Source organism: Pipra filicauda, unplaced genomic scaffold (genome assembly GCF_003945595.2).
Source record: "Pipra filicauda isolate LSUMZ 115617 unplaced genomic scaffold, ASM394559v2 scaffold4_size7858003_pilon, whole genome shotgun sequence".
Taxonomy (NCBI): Eukaryota; Metazoa; Chordata; class Aves; order Passeriformes; family Pipridae; genus Pipra; species Pipra filicauda.
The window spans coordinates 2809542-2832743 of record NW_024104643.1 but is presented as its reverse complement, the minus strand read 5'-3'; the positions used below and the strand labels follow the sequence as shown (position 1 = coordinate 2832743).

Here is a 23202-nt window from a genome sequence, read left to right as displayed (position 1 = left end):
GAGATTTCCTGCTTAAGATACAGTTATTATTTTAGAACTACAGGGAAATTAGGGGAATTAAAAAATTATTTTAGTTTTTGACCACTTTTTGTTGCAATTTTTTTTCTTTTAAAAGATGCCTAGGAAGAAGAGGTTAAGAATCAGTTACCTCAAACCTGCTTTCATCCCAAAGGGCGCTAATAGTAATCAAGACTGGCTTCATGAGACACTAATGAGCTATGCACAGTTTTCTTGTTCTGATTTTTTAAGAATGCTTTTCCAAGTATAGCCTGATACAGGACTTAAAAAAAAAAAGCATAAGACACATAGCTCAGTGGAGAGTAACAAGTAGCCAAAGGCAAAGACCAACGGTCCCACTGATTACAGCTGTTCAGTGGACTGTTTCAGGAAACTGCAAGTGAGCTGCATCAGGGTCGTTCTGACGTGCAGCTTTAGGGAGAGTAGATTAAGCATGGATTTCCTTTCATGTGCTTCTGTATGCCTTTTAATAGTTCGTAGATGTTTCGTGTGTGGTGAACATAGTCCTGCACTTAACATCTTAGTTTAACCTGATTTGAATTAAATGCCATCTGAGGTAACTGGGTTAAGAACTAGGCATTGCTCTCTTCTGTATTTGTAATCCAGATACCTTAACAAATGCCACAGCTCACTGACCACATCTTTCACAGTGAGCATAAAAGACTGCTCTCTACATGGACCAGGTGGTTAGCCAGCATTATACGCTTAATGGAGACAGAAGCTTCTTCCAAGGAATGCTGACAGTGCAGGCTGCTTTCTAGCACATAGTAAAATTTCCATGGCACATCCTTGAACCACAAGGCCTCAAGGACACATGAAATAATGCAGATTAGCAAGATAGGTATTAAAGCCACAGGGGATAGTCTAACAGATTTGAAGTACAGTACTTTTCCTAATGGTTTTACACGGCGTTTGAGAGTATGGGCAGTCAATTCAGCTGGACTGTTCTAACAGGAAGAGGCATCAACAGCACTAGAGGGTTCAAACCAAGAGAGGGTATGTCACAGAGCATTTAATCTAGTTAGGGAATTTCCCTGCTGCTGGATGTTTTCAGTGCTAAGAGTCTGCACAAACTTAAAAGGAAGCCAAGGAAATTCAAGGAAAATAAATTTACTGAGAGTTGCTAAATACACAGGTTCTCTGTTTGGTTCCAGGAAATCTCTAAGTTGCAAATTTCTTGGAGACATGAAGAGTACTCAGGATTCTTGTAGTCTTCTCTATACATATACTTAGGCCACTGCCCCAATATTTGCCATTCTTCTACAGAAAGGAGATGGTCTCCCAGGTTTAGCCAAAGGAATATACTTCAATCCTTCATGGCGTCAGAGTTACTCAACTCGGCGTGTATCATCCTTGGATATTTTACTTTTACAGTCTCTACAATACAGAATGATGCTGGGTACTGAAAAACAATCAGTAGAATGTGGGTGTTCTATGAAAACCATCACTAGTAAAGGCCTCAGCTCCAAGCTGACTTTTGTGACATTGGTGAGAACACAGAATGCATCCCAGCAGTCAGGGAGACAGCTACATCTTCATCTTCTGATCCAGATCATCACAGAGATTCACGCACACACATGTACGCTGGGCATATTCGACAGCCAGGCAGAGCCACCTGGTCCCAGCATTAAGCATTGCTGTAAACCTGTTATTCTCAGAGTTATTCTAATACAGAACAAATTAAACAGCTCAAATCAACTAAGCACAGGCTTCTCTGATTTTCAGACACTTGATTTTCTGATTTCCAGCTGGTATGGAAAATCTCTGTAGCTGCTTTGGTCAGTGTAGGGGGGAAAAAGAGAGCACAATAAACCCCAAGGTGCCATGCCCAAGAAAATCTAGAACATAGTATAGATTTGTTACTATATGTAAGCTGTATGTCTCATTACTTTTGTTCCTAAAGCCACAGGAAGAGGCTCAGCAACATCACCTCAAGCACTTAACAAGCAGTTTTTGCTACAAGCACTTCAAGACTCACTCAGCGTATTTGTAGTGCCATTCTCCTGTGACTGAATCCTGATCAAACAGCTTGCATGTCCACTCTTCACCCTTAAGTTTCCTCTCTTTGGCACTCTTTCTTTGAGCTTCTTCCAGAACATATTTCTCTTGAGTAGCTTCTGTTTGGTCTTTATTATTTATTGCTCTTGTCACTTGTTGCCAAAGCCTGACAAATGAACAATACACAGACAGAATCTGGTTGACAAAATAATTGCAAACTGTTTCCTCAGTTATAGGTTAAGTAAATAGACCACCCTCCAAACAGAACATTACCATTTGTAATATGTTTATCTACATTTCTACCATGACTTTCCATGACTGTAAAGTTTAAAAATAATGATCTTATTAAGTGTTACTTGTTTTACAGGCCAGTATCATTAAACATGGAAAAGAAATTATAATTTGCTTATAATTTGGAGAAGATGATGAGTTTTATTTTGTCAAAATAAATACATGGTTCTAAAGTGAACTTACTTCTCTGACTCAAAGTCATCTTGCTCTTCAAACTTCACTGTGTATCTAGGTAATCTGCGCTGCTTGATATCAGATGTTGGGTTCCAGAATGTCTCTGAAACACCTGTCTTCTTGTCAGTAATAGTAACTTCACTGTCCTGTAACAGATAGGGTTACCTTAATTGTAATTATATCAAAGAGTGCCAAAATTACAAAAAAGGGAGGAATAAGCTTTTTTTTTTTTGTAATGAGATTTTCTTTTGAATGCATGCAGTTAAGGATATTTATATATGCTAAGTTTAAAATTCTATTTCTCCCTTTTGTAGTAGGTTCTAACTTGGAACAATGGAATCATTACCACGTTCAAAAACCAGTGAGGTCATGTCACCTCACAAGAACTGGAACAAGCTTAAATATTTCATGTTGGTGCCATAACAATTCTTCATAGTACTAACACATATACCAAAACATTTCACAAGCTTCATTGTGAAGAAACATTTTACTTTCTTCATTAACTATTCAAACATGCACAACTTCTCCATTTTCTAACAGCTACAAATAGCACTATGTTGATTCTATACCTTCTTGAATACCTTCTATAAAAGCAGTAGTTAACTTTTTTTTTTAAACTTGAGTCTTTTTTGTAACTAAGTGCTATTTTCACCTGTCTCAACTGTCAGCCAGAATTTAAAAAAGACCATCACTCACTACTTACCCAGTGACCCTCTAAAAGAGCCAGAACTTCTTTGCCAAGCTTAATTTTCCCTGATATTTGGTTAACACTGTCGTTGTTACCCAAAAAAGGCTGCAAATAAAAATAAATGGTTTCATGTTTATTTTGATAATCTATTATTTTTGTTTCTATGTTTAGTGTTAAGGGAAAAAGTGCATTTATGAAATGTGCTGTAAACAGCCCTGATGGCTTTTAGTATTATTTCTTCCGATTTAATTCCCAAAAGAAGTCTAAAACCACAGTAAGTAGTTTCTTCAGGCTATATTTCAAGAGATTTGATGAGCAAAAGTACTGTCTAAGGAATGTGTAAAGAAAACAGTAAATAATGCAGAAAACAGTGACACAATAATATCCTGAAGGGGACAGTCATTTGCTATGGTAATTTCACCAATTTGCCAAGGACCATTTGTTACGAGATTAACTCTTGCACAAACACAACAACCGGGATTTTCTTTGGCCTTTTGACAGACTGCATATGTATGCTGTGGACTGACAAGGCAAAATTAACAAGGCAAAGTTAACACAGCCTCTCACCTTTTATGTTTCCCCTGTAATTTCAATCACGTACAATTTCCCTCTCCACGTGCACACTTGTTGGCAACTATTTATTCAGCTTTAAATCAGTTTCTGCCTCAAAGATGGCAAACGTATTTTTCAGAAGTAGAAAGTAGTAGTATTAGTAGAAGTAGTACTAGAAGTAGTTTAGAAACCTTTGTTTAGCTTATGTGAATGGAGAGATGCTCCTACATTATGCTCAGCTGCCAAAAATAGTCCATGTAAACTGTTGCTTAGCACTGGGCATTAGGCTGACATAAATCTTAGCCAACTGTTAGCCTTGGACTCATTTTTATTTGAAGTGTTGTGAGCAACTTAAATTTACCCAGGATGAAAGAGGGGAACATAGGTGTGAGTTCTCCTCCATGGGCTCTCTAGGAGTTTAAAAAGACCCTGAACATTTTCAGAGAAATAAAAACTACCAAGGTGTATTAACAACAACACACAAAATGCTTGAAACACTGATCAGATCACTGAACACTTCTCCCTGTTCCAACACTTTCCTAGACACACACTGTTGCCACTGCTGAAGATGAGACAGACCATTGCTTTTTCCCCATTAGAGCTGTTCTTAAGAGTCATACAACTAACTATATGTTTGCATCTGTTATCACCAGACATGTATAGAGCACTGTAAATTTCAGTCAAAACCTTTGGATTCAGAAGAATACATTAAGAAAAGAATGACAACTCCTTTTATTAAAAAAATAAAAACCTAAAAACATCACAATTTGCTAGATTCAGACATATGGAAATGTAGCAGTTAAAACAAAAATTCCTCTATTTTCCGAAACATAATTCCATACTAAATCAGACCATATCTAAGGAGTCACCTAATGATTTTTTTAAGGATCATTATGTTCATTCTCCTTTTTGTGCCCACCAGCAGCATTTACTAACCTTGAGTTTGAATTCAATTGTTGCACTGTAGCCAGTTTTCTCACAGGTGATGTTGACTGTTCCTCCAAGCTCTAAGGTCATTGTGCCATAAAGAATTCCTGCAAGAGAAAAAAAAAGGTAAAATGAGTATTTTTAACGGAACAAAACAAAAAACATAAGCTACGTGGGTACAATTCCTAGAGTAAACATGCTTGTGCCAGAGGAAAAGTTGTATTTTCAGATGACCTTTCCTAACGATAATCATGACCTTTCTGCCAAATAAGATAACCCAAACAGAAACAAAAAGATCTAAGTGAATTACAGATAAGCAGGAAAAACAGTTTATGAAGACATATCTTTGGCAGCATACGCTGCTGGCTCTAGCAAGGTTTAGTCTTATTGGAAATGACTGGAGAAGGGAAGCTTCTGCGGTTAAGACAAGAAAATAACCTACAACAAAAAGAACAAAGAAAAACTTCCCTCGAGCAGAAGCAGTATGTGCAATCAGACCACAGGTGAAGGCAATCATGGACAACCAATATAAAACAACACTGATCACCTCCCTAAAGACTTCTAGAAGTACAAGATTGACAATGCTGAGCATACTTTCCTTCCCATGTCTTTCCCTTGCAATCCAGTGCTTGAAACACTGAATATATTTTACATACAGTGGATGGATGTGCAAATACCTTTGTTTCACCATGCACATTCGCCTTCCCTGAATATTCTTCTACATTTCTCCCTCTCTATTAGCTTTGCTAGTCACACTAGTCCTCCTTCTTCCTGTTTGACTTGAATGTATGAATATATGTTATCTGGTTTAATTGTTTAGTATTATTTTAGTCACCAAAGCCATAAAAAAATTGAACATAATATTAAAAACTTTAAAAAACAATGGAAAGAGAAAAGCCTACTAAGCTCATGTCAAATTATCTAATTCTGCTAATTGATCTTCATACACCTCAAATGAAGAAAGTATTATATTTGCTGCTTTTATAGTTGGCCTTCTGAAAGAGAATTCTAGCTATTCTGAATGAGAATTTTGGAATATATGGGTAGACGATCCTGAATAAGTTTCACCTTAAAAATAAGCAATTCTACAATGTATTTTGCACCACTACTGACCTTCCAGAAAGCTTTACAAACCACTGACTGGTTTCCCATAAAGACAAATGTTCATGATTTACATTGAATCACAAAGTGTAGTGTAGATACTACACTGCCTTCCATGTTTACAAGAGGAAAATATTGGAAAAGCTCAAAATTGTTCTAACAAAAAGGCAACTCCAAAAGTAAATTAGTATCATGTAGTGACAGCTATATATATATATGCTCTTACTATTTCTTACTTTTTATGAAAAAAAGTCTTTTTCTGTGCCAAAAAATAAAACATGGCTTAAACAACAGATGTATTTTTCTCCCTATAAAATATGCAGAAGCCTAAATCCACCAATGTTGCCAATGTTCAGAACACTCTTCTCAGATGACAGGCTTGAATCCAACACAGTATGTTATTTAGAATAATGAACTATTTAGAATAACAAACTTCTGTTCTCAAAACTTTACCATCTAGAGCATGAAAAAACCCCACTACCTTTGCAATGAGCATATGGCATTGTCATTACGTAATCTTCTCCCCTATTTAAAAATGTTAGCCGTCCTTCTCCATCTAGTATGGCAGATAATGAATTCCCTGAAATTCAAAAACAGAGTATCATATTTCTCACCCTGAAAGACAACAGCCAATATTTCCTAATAACTGAGCAATAAAATTAAGAACATCAGTATATTTAGCACTGCAATCTGTTCTGTCTAGTGAAGCCACTATAATACAGTGTCTCCAATTAAAAATTAAAATACTCTAAAAATAGAAATTAGAAAAGATAATACAACAGTCAAACATTGATTCTTCTAACAGCCTTCTTTCACCCACAAAACACAGTTCAAGTGCACCTATTTTACATTCCTCAATAAAAGTACAACCAAAAAAACCCCATTATTTACCATAGAACTTTGATTTGGCCAGAATGCTACCACTAAGGCAAAACCCATCCTTGCGGTTGCTAACATAGAAGGCAGATATTGGAGGGTGATGTGATACCTGTGGAAAAAAACCCACATATTTGAAAAAAAAAAAAAAAAGAGAGGAAAAAAAGAAAACCAAGAACATGCAATATTGTATAAAACTTGAGCTAATAATGACAGAATGTAAACTTCAGGCTGCACATATTAGAATACAGTTAATTTATGTGAAATGTGGCTATAATCTTTATAGACAAAGATCAAGCAAATACCTACTGAATTTCAAGAGTTAAGAAAATTAGCATCTGACTTTTTCTGGAGTAAGAGGGAACAGAAATGCTGTAAACACTTTTCTCTCTGTCTCTCTAGGAAGGGACACTTAAAGGAGACATCTGTAAGAAAACTATGATCACCAGGAGAGCTTTTAGGATACTATTCATACATTTCAATACATTTTCTGAAACTACCATGTCATTTCACTAGCACAAATATACAACACATTTATTTTTCTTAAAAATATTTGTTCCAACCTGTTCTGCAATATAAAAAGTCTTGCTATTTGTCCTTGGATGAATCCACATGCAGCGGAAAGTCTCTCCAAGTATAGGATTGTACGGCTTTTTTAGTCCCTAAAAGGAAATAGAGAGTAACCACACTATGCATGTACACAAGCCACAGTCTGTCACTGAAGATAAGACACACACAAAAAATAATAATAATATATATGCTGAAGTACATGATATATGTGCTAAAGTATATAGTATTTTATTTCATCATTTCAATATTGTGCTCAGTTATTCTGCTCTTCATTCTAAGGAAATTGTCATACATTTAGTATATCCAGAAAACTATTCCAGGCTACGTGTAAGGACACACAGAATATAAGATTTTTTTTGGTAGAATTATTACAGAGCTTTTGTCTGAAGTTAGGTAGTAAGTACTTACTTTCAATACTGTTTCCCACCAACATGACTATAAAGAGTATTTAATGAAAAGCTAAATGAAGTAGTGGAAACATTAGTCCTCCAATTGCAGAACGTTATCACTGAAGAATAATAAATATAGAACTGGCTTAACTTTATCAAAAAATATTTAGCTCAACTTCTACTCCGAGGGACAAAAGAAATTGAATAGAGTCTATTTTAAGAATGGCAAGGGACTAGAAAGTTCCATGATCTATTTGTGTAAAAATTAAACCTAAACACTTAACCTTGCTTTTTTAAAAAGTGCATAACAATGTAATTTAAAAGGAAAAATTTACTCCAGCACAATCCTAAGCCCTCAAACTAGACACAATGACTAACAACAAAATAATACGTGGAAGTACACCTTTGGCTTTTTGTAGAATCCTGACAAATACCACTTCACTACTTTTTTCATGCGGTTGTAAGCATTCTCTTCAAGAGCAGCTCTGTGAAACAGAACACACAGACTGTCAGCTTATTGAGACAACACAATCAGTATTGTCTCAGTTATAACACACTATCAAATGTTATGACATATCTTGAATCTATGAGCTGACTAAAACAACAGGTTTGTGATTTGCAGTACTGTACAACTTTCAGCCTAATCTCACCAAATTCAAAGTTTTCAAATAATTTTCAGAAAACTGAAATCAAACAAAAAATCAGAAATCGTATTTCCATATTTTGAGTCTGTTCTTTGTAACAATAAATTCTGTTCCACCTCCACTAAAGTCTTCCATTTATAAGATACTATTCCAGAGAACCAGCCCACTCATGTGCAGAGCTCTGAGTTGAATAATATTTCAATTTACAGTCTTTAATTTATTAGCTACATTTGAGCAGGCAACTATAAATCTGGACAGAACTTAACACTGTATTAAAAGTTTAACTGGTACTGGATTACCATTTTAAATATGTTTCTTTGAGAAAAAATAATTAAACTAATTTTGAGAAGTCTTCTAACCAGTCTTCAGAAGCTAAACTGCAACGTGATTGCTATTAAATTACTAAGAGGGGCCAGACTTCAAGATGTACTATATGAGTTCTTAGGCAGTTAGCTTTCAGAAAACAAGGATATCTGACACTGTTGCCCTATTTTAATTAAAAAAAAAAATGGAAAGAATGAAAACCAGAGATAGAATTTACTTACTCAGACAAAAAGTCTGCATGGTAGTAGTAATCAGACAGCTTGTCCAGGAAAGAGCGAGGTTCCAAGATAAATGTAGGCAGTACAACCTTGGACAAATCCATTCCTGGCCGGACTTGCTTTAATAGTGTCCAGATCAAACTTTTATTTTCTTCTGACACTACTTCTGTCTGAGCAGCTTCTCCTGCCTAGGATGAACCAAAAAACGCTTACAGAAACGAGAAAGAAAATAATCCTCCAGAAGACAGGTCAACATTTCCTATGGTTGCAGTGAGAATGGAAAATGGATACTTAAAATGAACCACTCAGAGATGCTGAAGTAACTATGGAAGAAAGATCAGGTTTCTATAAATACACTTATGATACATATTTAATGAAGTATGATTAATATACTATTCAGCATTAAAAACTGTTTGTTTGCATCAGCCCTAGACAAGAAAATCTTGAGGTAGAATATTGTTCAGAAAACCTTCCTTAGTCCTTTCCTAGGCATCAAGTGCATTACTCTGTTCTCAGTGCATGACTTATACACCAGAGGGCTGTTCATTCTACCAGCTTTTCCCAACCATGAAAGCTGACACATTTATGCTTTTCACTGCCTTGACCAGTCAGCAGTATCAGTGGTTTTTCTTAAAAAAAACATATGACTTAAGGGTAAATAAGCAAAATCAGCAGCCACACTCCAATATGCTCCCTTCTGTCTGAGAGAAGATATTCTTCCTTATAGTTTCTGAAATCAAAAGCAATAGTTGTAGGAAAAGCAAGCAAAAACACCTTTTCAGAACAGTTCTAAAATGCATATTCAAGAATTTGTTGTCATCCTAAACTCCTCAGCTTTCCTAAAATATTGCTTTGTCTAGACACAACAATAGAAAGCACTAAAGCATAAAGTATGCAAATTCCATAGGTATGAAAAAATCTCATAGTTAGCACTTGAGGAGAAAGGAGAGATTTTAGAAGAAAGCTTATCTCTATTTCTGTTACAAAGCTTTTTGGTTTACAAATCCCTCTCATATTTGCCTGTGTAGATACATAAAACAACCCACAGAAGTGGGATGGTATCTGGGGTATCATTAGAATGCAAGGTGACATCAGGAACACAGCAAGCTTTCCACTAAATAAATTCTGCAGATCCCACAGCTGCTTAACTCCTTGCTTGCAGTAGAAAAAAGAAGTGTCAGTTTGCATTCAAACCTTCAACTTGAAGATTTTTACTTGAAGAAAAACCAGGACTAAGTTAATAAAAATCAAATAGAAGTAACAACAAAACAAGTAGTCATGGTCAACTTCTGCTGCAGGTGGCTCTTTCAAACAGCACCTTCTGTCTAAGCAATATTCCAGATAATTTCATTATCTCTGTTAAAATCTCATACAGTAGCACAAGAGTGGCAAAGCAGACCGGGTGAACAGAACCTTTTCCACTCACTATTACTAAAAATATGGAAAGCCAATCCTGCAAGTCAGCTTTCAAGTGTAGTCTGACCCCTAAAATACCAGTTTTCTATTTGGAGAAGCTGCTTGCTCACTACATCAACAGCACTTATACCTCCCCAAGTTCTTCATGACTCTGTTCTAAGTAAGTAGTTTCCTTGATATCAATTGGGTCCGGATCAACGAAAGAATCATCCTGTCGCTCTGATGTGTCGCTGTCGCTTTCTTCGCTTTTCCCCAATCCTTCATTATCAGACTCCTCGTGGTCATGGTCATTTTCTTTATCAGATTTGTCAGAGTACATATCTTGATCTTTAAAGTGATGCCTTTCAACTTCACTGTCATTTAGCCTATTAAAAAAGAAAAAAGGCTAAATGAATCTTCGGCTTTACACAATAATTTCATTGTTTCCAAACTAGGATCTTAATAAAATATATACTCAAATTGCTGATATCAAGCCTCATCTGGCAGCAGTGTCAAACTAGCTTTGCTGGAAACATATAGGATGTCCTCTTCTCACTGAACTGTCAAACATACCAAGTTTAGAACAGTTACACTGGAAGGGACCTGCAAGTGTTCTGGTCCAACTGCCTGACCAACAGTTGAAGCATGGTATTAAAGGCATTGTCTAAATGACTTTTAAACATTGATGAGCCTGGGGCATCAACCACCTCTCTAGGAAGCCTGTTCCAGTGTCTGACCGTCCTCTCAGTAAAGAAATACTCCCTAATGTCCAGCCTAAAACTCTCCTGATGCAGTTTTAAACCATTTCCATGCTTCCTACCCCTGGATACCAGGGAGAAGAGTTCAGCAGCTCCCTTTCCACCTCCCCTCTTCAGGAAGCTGTAAGAGAGCAATCAGGTTGTCCCTCAGCCTCCTCTTCTCCAAACTAGACACACTGGAGGTTCTCAGTCGCTCCTCACAGGACATGCCTTCCAGCTCTTTCACCAGCTTTGCTGCCTCCTCAGGATAGTCAAGAACCTTCATATCCTTCTTAAATTGTGGGACCCAGAAGTGCACACGGCACTCAAGATGAGGCTACATGAACACTGAATACAGTGGCATAATCATCTCTTTTGACCAGCAGGTTATCTGGGTTTGATGCATCCCAGGATGGGGTTTGCCCTCCTGGCTGCCAGGGCACACTGCTGATCCCTGTTGACCCCGCTCTCAGCCAGCATCCCCAGACCTCCTTCCACTGCCCCTCAGCTGGGCCCTAAGCCCACTTCATGCCCAACGATCACTTCAGCACCCCCAGGGCTGTGGTGAGAGTAGGGCTGGTCTCCAGCCACTCTTCTCCCAATTTATACTTGTGCCCAGCGTTACTCTGTCCTAGGTGAAGGCTCCAACATTTGGACCTGTTAAATTTCATGCCTAACACTCCAATCTACCCAGATCCCTCTGCAAGCCCTCTCATCCCTTGAGAGAGTCAACAGCACCTCCCAGTTTGGTTTCATCAGCAATTCCTACATCCAGATGACTGATAAAAATACCCAACAGAACAGACCCTAGGATTGAGCCCTGAGTGACACCACTGGCAACCAGCTGTCAGCCAGATGTAGCCCCATTCACCACATCCCTTTGAGTCCTGCCATTCACCCAGTTCTTCAGTCAGTACGTTGTGACTCTCCTCATCTCATAGCTGGATAACGTGTCCAGAATGATCTTGTGAGGGACAGTATCAAAAGCCTTACTAAAATCCAGAAAAACTACATCCACTGCTTTCCTTTCATCCAGTAGGCAAGTGATCCTATCATAGAAGAATGCCACATTAGTTAAACATGACTTTCCCCATGCCGACTATGCCTGGTGATTGCACTGTTCTTTAAATGTCTTTCAACAGCACACAGTATGACCTCTATAATTTTTCCAGATACTGAGGTTAGACTCACAGGTCTGTAGGTTCCTGGGTCTTTCCTCAGGCCTTTCTTGTAAATCTGAATACTGTTGGCTAATTTCCAGTCAGTGGGGTTCTCCTCAGACTCCCAAAGACTCTTGGTAGATGCTTGAGAGATTTCCTGCCATAACATCCACTAGCTCCTCCAGTACTCTGGGATGTATCACATCAGACCCCATGGACTTAAAAACATTCAGCTGATACACCGATCTCTTAAAATTTCAGTGCCCACAAATGGAAATTCACTACTAGCATTATTAATGACTGAGGCAAAAAAAAAAAAAGCAGCATTGAATGTGCCTGCTTTTTCTTCATCCCTGTTTTTCAGGTGACCATCTTTAACATATATTGGTCCAATGCTTTCCTTGGACCTCCTGTTGCTATTAACATACTTAAAAAAGCTTGCTCTCAGTGGAAGCTAAATTGCTTTCATCACCTTTCTTCTCCCTCTTCTGCCAACCCCATCAAAGCTAGACCTGCCAGGTTTTCACTTAGATAGTTAAACACACTAAATAATCTTAGAATATGCTATATCAAAAGATCTACTTAATTAAAGCATTAATCTTAATTAGACTTAACAGCTGTAGCTAATTGCTGTGATTGCAATCAAGGCCAGCAGCTGATATTAAACTACTTTTCAAGAGTACAGATCTCCAGCTGAATTGTACACAGCAGTTATATTGTTTCTACAAGATAACAGAAGGAGCAAAACTGTAGCTGAGCCAAGCTTGGTCATCTGGATAGGGCCTTGAATTGTTGCCAGAGGCAACAATTTGCCTTTTTTGTGCTTTTCTCAGACCATTATTCCAAAAATAATTACGTTTTCCCAGCTTAGGCCTCTGTCTCCAATACAGGAGCATACTCTTAACAGCAGTACAAAATTCCTGCCCTCTCAGAAAAGACAGATGGACAGCAAAGTCTTCATAGGTGGGAGATATTTGAAATAAATATATGTCCACCTGAAAGTATATTGAATTAGTGGAAGTCTACTGAGAGAAACTGTTCATAGCACAAGCTTCAGACCCAATTATTTCAAATACAGGACTAAATCTGTTATAATTTCTAATGCACTTTGGTAACACAGTTGAAGCATTTGAAAACACCATTCATTCACTACACTTGTTTAATAATGTATTTCCACACAAGCTTATGCTCTCAAAAGCTGGCTGAAAGCATTTATTGAAATAAACAGGGAGTTAGTCAAGGGCACTCACACATTAGATACCAAGCGATACCAGCAATTTTAACTTCTATGCATTTAATTTAATAATAGGGTGACTGAATACATCCATGGTTCAAAGATGAGACATGCTGAAATAATTTAAAGAAGATTATTCATTTCTATTCATCCATTAAGAACAGCAACTTAAATTCACATCTACCAACTTGTGCCACATGTACTAAGCTTCTTATCTTCTGGTGAAGCTAACAAGAGACATCAACTTAAAATTTTCATTTTTTTATCTTGAACAGTTTAACCAAGTACTTAAAACTTACTGATATGATACTCAGCTTCAAGTTCCTTGGGCCAAACTTTCCTCTGGATCCACTTTGCTTGAAAAAAGATTTTTTTGTTTTATGTGCAGAGTATAAAACACAGTGCAAAGAAGGCATTTAAAGAGAACTCAGGAGCAAAATGAACTGCAGCCTTAATGTCCCTGTGGAGAAGTCATCACTACAAGGTTCTGCCAAAAAGACAATCAGGTTTAGTAATTAATTCACTTACGGTAGGTTTTCTCCACTGTGCATGTTGTTGGCACGAAGCAGACCATAGAAAGAGACATGACTACTGTCTGCTGAAGAGTTCAAATCGTGTTCTTTACCTTCCCTAATCATTGTACGTTTAAGCAGACTTGAACATTTCAGTGCCAGCTCCAAAGCATCCATCCAACACCTGCCTAAAAACAAATTTAGTATTAGACTAAAAATTAAGGATTAAACAGAACTATACTACTTCCATTTTCTAATTGGGAAAATTAGTGGTTTAGGCCTGCTTACATTGCCTTTGAAGACACACTTCAGAGTTGTTCCATGTTACATGCGTTAGATTTTATAATCTGGTAGGGACATAAGAACAACTTACAACTACCCAGCTCTGGTACAAGGATGCTTCAGAGCAGGACATGCAAGGTAAATCATAATTACATTAAAGTATATTTCAGCATTTCTTCCTTAATAAAAGTCTGACTCCACCCAGGCCCTGACTGTGAATGCCTCCAAAGTTGCCTGCAACCCTGCTCTAATTCTGAAGACTAAGTAACTGCATCAGTTGGCAAAATTTGCCAAGTAATACGATAACAGTGTGGAAAAAGACAGCATATAAATACTGTTTCAAAATATAAAAAGCAGATATTCTAATTTTGTTTGGAAAAAAAATTACTAAAGAAATTTGTGTATTCTTTCCACTTCATAATTTTTCATTTCTGTATATCAAATCAATTTCTCAATACAGAAGGCAAACTATTTTTAAAGTCTGCAGGGGTATGCTTAATTAACTAGTAGATGAAAAAACACCTGCTAGAAAGGCTAAACAACAGTCTTAAATTTTGTTTTCACATTGTAACCTTGGAAGGTACTTGCACTGATCACCACCTTCCCAATGAAGGGTGTTACAAAACTACGTCTTGAGGGAATTTTTACTCCTAGAACTCTATGCAACTGCTGCACTTAACACACAAATGCTTTCATGAGAATGCATGCACATTAGCACTTTAAAAAGGCATTAGCTTGATATTTAGACATACATTAATATAGCTAAATCATAAATAACCCCTTCCCCCTCCTCTACCCTGTCAACACAAGGCAACTGCAAGGAGTTTTGCTTCAATGACCAGGAAAATCTACTAGTACCAACACAAATGAATTTACTAAATTAAGGGAGAACTTCAACAACAATGAAACTGCGATTAAAGTGCTGCAACAGATACGATAAGACAACTGAAACCACTTCTTTCTAATAACTAACTGTTGTCACTGCTGAAAAACAATGAAACATCTATTTACCATCTGATTCTGAAGCGGCTCGGATGATCAAATAACTGCTGGGCAATGGCTGAGTTATAGAACCAACTGCTTCACCTTTGGGACCCTTGAAACAGATAAAACAAGGAACAGCATCAGATATTTTAACTCAGTTTTGCAGTTTATCATTTAATGTAATAACAAGTTGACACACTGCAGGGCTATTTACTGTCACTCAGCAACATCTAACAAAGACATGAATGGAAAGATGGACAGCCCTCTTTTACTGGATTTCTTCTTCAAAGTCTTCAATCTAAGCATAGGACCGAATTCAAGCCCACTTTAAAAAGAATGGTCTTTGGGATTAAAAAATTTTTTGATGTGTTTTTTTCAGGGTTTTTTTGTGTAAATCAGACTTGGCATAGTAACTTGGAAAAGCTCTGCTGATGCTACTTATAGCAAGATGACAAAAGCATCAAAAGGAATGGCACGGGGGTCACCCTCACTGTACAGGAATTCCTGCAGATTGGTGTAAAGAGATCACAAAGGACAGGCTATTCCTCTTCCACTCAATATTTCAGCTGAAGAGGTAAGACTGAAAACAAGCAAAACAAAAGACATGCCTGTGGGCTGATATAAGTGAATTGATTTACAACAAATATTGCCTAGCAGAAGACCCCACATTTGTACATCAACTGCCTTTTCTCCCCCTCAAGTGTCATTTGCTCTGGATGAGAGCAAAGATTTCTCTCAATTCATAGAAGGATGCTATGGTTCATAGAATAGAGAAACACCAGTGCAAGCCAAACCCTTGCAAAGAATGGGAGGTCTTACTCAGTGATCTACTTCATGTTTATTTTATATGCCAGTGTGTTTGGTGTTCCAACAGCATCCAGAGCTGCACAATTTTTGCCTGTCTTCAGAAAACAGATGAGTCAATTGTTATTTAAATAAAAGGGAAATAACTGCTATGTATTGCTACTGAAACCCACTAATCCTTTCTCCCTCCTCCTTCTTCAACTTCTCTACCTATGCAGTAGTCAATTCCACAAAATATTCAGATACCTAACTGTAAACTTGTCATTTTATCAAGAAAAAAACCAAGATGATGACTGGGTCCACAAAAAAGACATTTAGATGCTTAAGTCTCTCTATAAAGGGCATCGGCAACCATGCCATTAAGTTCAACCAAAAGATACACAGAGGATATCAAATGCCAAAGTTTTATATTCACTATCAAGTTCTTCACATTTCACATTAAAAAAAAAATAAAATCCAAAAGACCTTTCCATTTCATTTTGGAATAAAATGTTAAATAACCATTTTAAAGCCCCTTCCAAAAAAAGTTTACATATGGTAACATTAAGACAATTGATAGGCAAAGAGGGCTGTATAAACATCCTTAAAGCTATCACTGAAAGCTGGGTTAAGTCTGCCTAACTGATGAGTTAACACACTTTGGTCTTCACTGATTTCCCCCGGAGAAGCCTAATGAAAAGCCAGTATAATGTTTAGAAGAGGGAATTGGAAAGCCAGCAGAAGTTTTGAGCAAAAGCAGATAAAGGCAGATTATTTTAGAAGCAAGCAAATGAAACAGCCAGAACGTTTCTGAGGGTGAGAAGCGGATAAACACGTAGTCTTGGTGGCACTTAAATACCAATATAGACAAGCTAGTGCTGGTGTAAATGATGTTCAGAAACTCACAAAGAGTCAGCATAGAGTAACAGCAATTGGGTGTTAGAAACAAGACTCCAAACCTCAGTCTCCCTCTTAGTGAGCAGAAAGGTGTGCCTATGAAAAGTCTTTGGTGAAGCAGCAACACTGGGATTAGGAGTTAGTGGGTACCAAGAACCAGAAGGGGCAACCCCATGCATGGCCACTGCTCACCCTAAGGGTGGGAAGACAGGGAAGAAGCCCACTCTCACCTGAGGAGGGGAGAGTACCATGGCAGAGCACCACACCAGGCAGGGGTGGGAGAAGTGCTGGGGTGCTGCACAGAGGGGCCATGGCACCAGCACTGTGCACAGGCCTCAGCCATCACAAGTCCTTAAAACTCTTGGGTCACAGGACATGGACTAAGGGCGGATTTCTGCTCATGAGATCTGTCCTTTAAGTTCATACTGTGGGCACTTTAGGGTATGCTACTTACTCTGTACCAAGCCACTATAATTTAGAGATGAAATGTGGTTTTGGTGTCTGGTTTTGCTTTTTTTTATGCAAGAAAGTTACGCTCCCCCAAGTGTTTTAACATTACATTAAAACCAAATGAGTAATTTATAGCAAACATTTACGTATGTTGACTTAATTTAAATAACTGCTCATGGATCTTGATTTCCTCTAATGGATTGCTGTTCCAAAGGCACTGGATACTTTTCTTTGATACCACCCATTATGGTTTCAAAATCAATTTTCAGTATGTTAGTGTTCTGTACAAGAGGCACATTAGTTTCCATGTGCTAGGTAACTTTATGTGGATTGACTGCTCCTGATGGATGATGCTACAACTACTCCGAGGCAATGGTCAAGTTAAAAATTCCATGAGATTAAAAAACTTTTGAAGTTTACTTCCTACAGAATATTCATGCCAATAAAACTCAAATGCCATGAACCTTCATTCAAAAACAGCAGTGAAAACTGATAAGCAGCCACCCCTGACTAAATTTACTCACAAAAAATTATTCGCATTAACTTTTCTAGTTATTAATTTTAGGAAACTGAAATGGCATCAGGACCAGGCACATGAGAAAGACAAAACAAAGTACAGTGCATCAGCTACCTCATCAGTGTAGGAGGAACATCAAAGACCACAGCAACAGGCTTAAGGGAGCATGTGAAGTGACTGGTCACAAACTACTGCAGGAGAGAATTCGCAGTCTGCCACCACACTATAGGAAGTGTGTTCAAGCGAGAAAATCTCCCGCAGTACTTAACACCTCTGTACCTGTTTCTTGCAATGCCGTCTTCCTGCACTGACTTCAAACAAGGCTCATTTTGCCTTAGACTTGAGGCTCTTTCTGGTAAATCTACTCTAGATCAGTCAATTGCTATTACACTTATGCAAGTTTGCCTCATGGTAATAAATCTAGGACATTATGACTGACTAGGTAAACAAGGCAGAAAAAGGTTTCAAACTTCAAGGCCTTTCACCTAATAAAATCCAGTAATTCTCAACTGCAAATAGCCATACCAAAATGAACAAATGCCACTCCAGCTCTCAGCACATTTAGAATGGACAATATCAACTGGTTCAGGTTTAAAATTTGACCTACCTTAAAAAAGTAAAAATCTGGTGGGGTATGTCCTCTAAACTCTAAATATCTAGTTAAAAAAAACAAACAAATCCATTTCTCATTGCCAAGCAATAAAGAAATATAAGACTGATTTCTGATCTTCTGCAGACAGGCCACCACTTTGCACTGTATGTATACATGCCATAAATAAGCACATTAACACCAAACGCTACAGCTTTGGAAAAGGATATGAAGTTTGTATTCTGCAAATGTGAGATCACTAATTACTGAAAAGTCCTCCTAAGCAATAATAAAACAAAATTATTCAAAAGCAAGTACAAATGATTTGATCTAAGTTTGGTAAATTTAGATAACATTGATATTGATAACAATTCAGAATGATCACAAGCATCAGGAATTATACTGACTGACTTCCCTAAGAAAAGGATGACAAAATCAATTCGGCATATTCAACAGATGTGACAGTACATCTGTATCAATTTAAGATTTAGAACATAAGATAGTTACTAATTGTACGATTGTAAGATGTTGCAGAGGGCATAATTAATTAATTATGAGAAGGTTCCTAATATTGTACGGTAATCTCATCTAATGCAAGATGTCACTTCAGGAGGAAAATATGTTCACTTGTGCTGTGTTTCCACACCCCCTCTCCATGTAAACACAAAACAAGGACTACAATAGTTTATCAGATTGTAAACAATGAGTAATAGCAAGCATTAAAGATTCTTTTGAGAAATAAAAATAAACCTTTGCTGTGCAGAACACACACTGTGCATTTCAACACAGACAGGAGCCGCTCACAATATTATGCCATCTATGACAAGGCAAACAGACATCAGAACTGGATGAAAATATTTATCTTCCTAACATTGTAGCCAAAACCAAGTAGACTTGGCTAACAAGTTGCAATATAAGCTATTATTGAACAAGGAAGTTACTTGAATTTCTACTCTTACAAGCAAATTGAACTAGGGTGACATTTTATTACAAGAATATAGAGTTGGACACCAAAAAACATTTATGACACAACTCTTTCATTTTGGCAAATCCCACCTTAATTTCTCAGATTTGATTGATGTAAAATACGTTAAACACTCATTCCTTCATATGATTGCCAGTGATGGCATTACCCTCTTTAATGGCATCCCTTTGCACACCACACTTCTAAAGCTGTTTACAGAGCAGCATAAATCAAACAGTTTTTCTGATGAACAGGACGAGATGTTGAAGGCTTATATTCAGAATAAAAAAACCACTAAAGTTGTAACAGAAAATGCAGTTCAGCTTTTCATTAAGGTTGTCTTTACTCATGGCTCGCTAATGCTACTCATCCTTTAAGAACCATGCATGCTACCACTAACCTTTATAGCCCATATGGACTGCTCCAAAGGATGAAAAAGTTTGAAACAAAAGCCATCTTTTTTAGAAGGCCTCTCGATGAGTTCACAAGCATTCAGGAGCACTGTTCCTACCCACTGGCCATTTTTGGGGGTTTTGTAAATAAGCAACACTCCTGGTTTCAGTACACACCACAGTTTGGTCCAGCTTTTCAAGGTACCACGAATCTAGAAGATAAATAGTTACAGTTATATCTGAGTGAAATCAATACCAAAACCATTCCCCTTAACAAAATTAAAATTCAAATTATTTATTAGCTTTTATTTCAAAGCAGAGTTTATCAGGTCTATCAAAAGTTTATCCAGGTTGATCAAAGAATACAAAGGTACAATTTCAATGCTCTCTCTTCTGTTCTCTCTTTATGAGTACTTAATTCTACAAATGCATATACACACATCCAGATATAGGAAGTATGACAATTAATCTGAAACCTTAATGAATTTTCCTATCTGAAACATATTTTATCACTAGCATGAAGACAGGATAATCTTTGGAAACAGAACTCCTCTGAACACAGGGCAGACTTAATAAGAAAAGCAAGATATTCACAAACTAACTCATACATATTTGAATTTCTTAGATAAAAGCTTTTAGAACAGGTGTGAGCTTCAACATGTATGTGAAATAAAAGAACCTTTCAATTCTCTGAATTTCCACATCTCATTAGACTGCTTGCATCAATTCTGTCAATTCTGGATTTTATTCACTTCTGTGTCTGTAGGACTGAATGACAACTTGATCTCTGAGCAATATTTTAGCCTGTTTACACTGATTTTTGCGAAAACTGGAGAATTGTTTTCCTGGCAAGTTACTGTTTGGAGCAAACAAAACCAGGTAAAAGGGGTTTTTTTTCTTGCACTATTAGTACAGTACTACTGTACCATTTCTATCCAAATATTAAATTTACAAATGTAAGGAATATGTACAAATATAATAACTGCACTACTGTTGATAACATTGACTGCTATCCTTGGGAAATTAATTCCTTGCCTTTTGTACCAGTTAGTTCTTAATAGAGGAAAAGAAAATCACCAAAATGCAGAAAGAAACCTATATTCAAATATCTGACTGAATCATTTTCACTGCTGTTATGGATGTACCAGAGCGTCACCTCAAAGTGTAAAATGAGAAGGACAAAATAAGAATTGCAAAATCAACTCATCCAAAGTTAATGGCTATACGTGCAAGATGCATGTGACTAGGGTGACTGCAGCAAGTGGCAGTTAGGTTCCTCTATTACTCCCCTAGGATTTGAGCACAGAGACCTTGGGATGCAATTAGTGGCTGCTGTGCCTGTAGAAAAACATTAACAGCAAGTAAAAGATTGAGCCTTTTCTGTTCTGGTCAGAAAGCAGCAAGCAGCTGCTACATTTGCAACTCAGGTTTCACACTTGGATTCTGACCTTCAACCAGTCAGCCATAACAATAACTGATGGGTCCGTGATCGTGCTAAGTAATTCTTTTGTGGCTCTCTTCTTTTCTTCTCTGTAATTTTTCTTTTGAACCTGTAAATAAAAATATTTACAATGTCACAGCCATAAGCCAGTTATCAGCATAAAAAGGCATTGACCAATACAAGATGAGGAAAAACCTGCTAAATTCCATTTGCAGTACAGATACAGAGAAGTAGCTTTAAAACACAGTATTTGACTTCAAGGTACAAACAACTATTTCATGCTCTGTTTCAAGAACAGCTATGATGTAGCCAATTTCAGATTCTTCTGCAATTTGCTTTTAAAACTGAGGACTTTAAAACTCCTGTTAGAATTACATGGGAGAATAAGCAACCAAACCAACCTCCCTCCCCTCTTCCTTTCCTGGTGTAAAGCAGAAAACGAGAATTGGGGTAGATTCAGATTTACAGGTACATTATCTGATCAGTAGTCTTTATCCATCAATTATGTTTCCTCCCCAGTAGAAATTCGCAGCAATGTATCTCCCTCTTTTAGAGCCAAATAATTTTACGTTTCTCCTGACATGGTATCTGCCAAATAGTGGAGTATGGTATTGTTACAACACAGGGGGAAAAAGGCAGCGGAAAAACTACAAGTAATGCATTCAAACTGTAATTTTGATAATTCCATTTATCATTTCATTGCATGTAGATATCCTGAGGTCGCTGCCAACCTCAATTATCCAGTAATCTTCTGAGTTATCTACAATCATGTGCCATCTTAAAGACTGCATTATAGAAGCCCATTATGCAAGTAACAGTACAGTAAAATTTGAAGAGACTCAACAGCACAACTTCTCACAATACTTAAATATTCCATAAGTCTCATGATTATTTGGTATTTTTGTCTTCTCATTAGGGAAAAAGGTAAAATTATGTGAATACATTTGTAGTTCATAAGGAGTTACTAGAAAATGAATTCACCTTGAGAGATTCTTTTTTTGTGAGTTTGCTTGAAGGTGAAGAGATGTCCCTCTCAGAGCCATTGAAAAGCTTGGATTCAGACTGAAATTCACAAATCACATAATAAATTACAATGATAGATACAAGGATATATTACTGATGCAGGCACGTTAGAAAGTGTTTGCAGTGCAGTTATGTTTGTAAGGTTCCCATTCCCACTCTACTGTTTTCCCCACTTTAAAAAAACCCCAAAGCAACAAGCCATAACTTGTAACATGAGCTGTTCACCACCTATTTATTGAGTCTCTTTTCATATAGGTTTTATGGGAAAGAAGTCTGTGATTCCTCCAGAAACAGCTGAACTATGTACAGTATATATTTAGCTCATGTAGCCTGTTACTTGATAGAGCTGGCTTGAATAGCTTGGCGTTATTTTAGCAGAGAGAGAATGTTTTAGGCAAATCCTGGTGTTTAAACACAAGAGTCATTCCCATGATATATGAATCCCAATGTCTTCATCCATTACTTGACAGCTCCTCCAAATGGACTGCTATAGAGGCACTTACCCTGTAACTCATGAAGGAAAATACAGCCTCTTCAATCTAGGATTCAGTGCTTTATAAATCACCAAAATAGAACTGTCCACTAATGGCACTTGTTCTGTTCCTTGCTCCTTAATCCCACACTGATTACTTTGCAAGTCATCTCCAAGAAGCTCACAGTGGCAACAGACAGGGGAAAAGACTTAGGTTTGTTTATGACACCCAAGTCCTTGTTCATGCAGGACAATAAGCTGCCTCAGCACCACATGATTTCTCCCCCCACCTCTTCCATGTCTTTTAAGGTTCAAAGTTTACTTGTTGGTATTTGTTGTCTACTAGTTAAAAGGGGAATCAAGCCACCAAATATTCACTGTGGGATACAGCACTCTTTGGGGGGGGGGGGGGGCGGCAAAAAAAAAGGGAAAAAGAGGAGTCTATCACAGAGTTCTCACATCATTCCTACTGGAGGTCAGAGAACACTGAGTGGGTATCCACTACATACAAACTTAGATAAATTACAAAGAGTTCTATTTCTTTGTGCACTGAAACATAAGCCTTTGGGTGGACCCAAAGCTTCTGCCTTGTCAAAAAAA

The 23202-nt window shown here is 37.4% G+C and overlaps 1 protein-coding gene across 3 annotated transcripts in view; it reads right to left on the bottom strand.

The window, feature by feature from the left end:
- Positions 1-23202, bottom strand: part of OSBPL8 (oxysterol binding protein like 8) — an 88048-nt gene that overhangs the window by 5857 nt on the left and 58989 nt on the right. For all 3 annotated transcript variants that reach the window (XM_027747738.2, XM_027747739.2, XM_039386685.1), the window contains exons 6-20: positions 22089-22169; positions 21115-21216; positions 19675-19878; positions 15102-15186; positions 13825-13996; positions 10317-10551; positions 8774-8958; positions 7988-8069; positions 7189-7287; positions 6641-6737; positions 6231-6329; positions 4658-4755; positions 3185-3274; positions 2491-2627; positions 1997-2182 (exon numbers count right to left, since the gene is read on the bottom strand). In XM_027747738.2, coding sequence (XP_027603539.1) covers positions 1997-2182; positions 2491-2627; positions 3185-3274; positions 4658-4755; positions 6231-6329; positions 6641-6737; positions 7189-7287; positions 7988-8069; positions 8774-8958; positions 10317-10551; positions 13825-13996; positions 15102-15186; positions 19675-19878; positions 21115-21216; positions 22089-22169 — 1952 coding nt within the window. The remainder of the gene's footprint in view (positions 1-1996; positions 2183-2490; positions 2628-3184; positions 3275-4657; positions 4756-6230; positions 6330-6640; positions 6738-7188; positions 7288-7987; positions 8070-8773; positions 8959-10316; positions 10552-13824; positions 13997-15101; positions 15187-19674; positions 19879-21114; positions 21217-22088; positions 22170-23202) is intronic.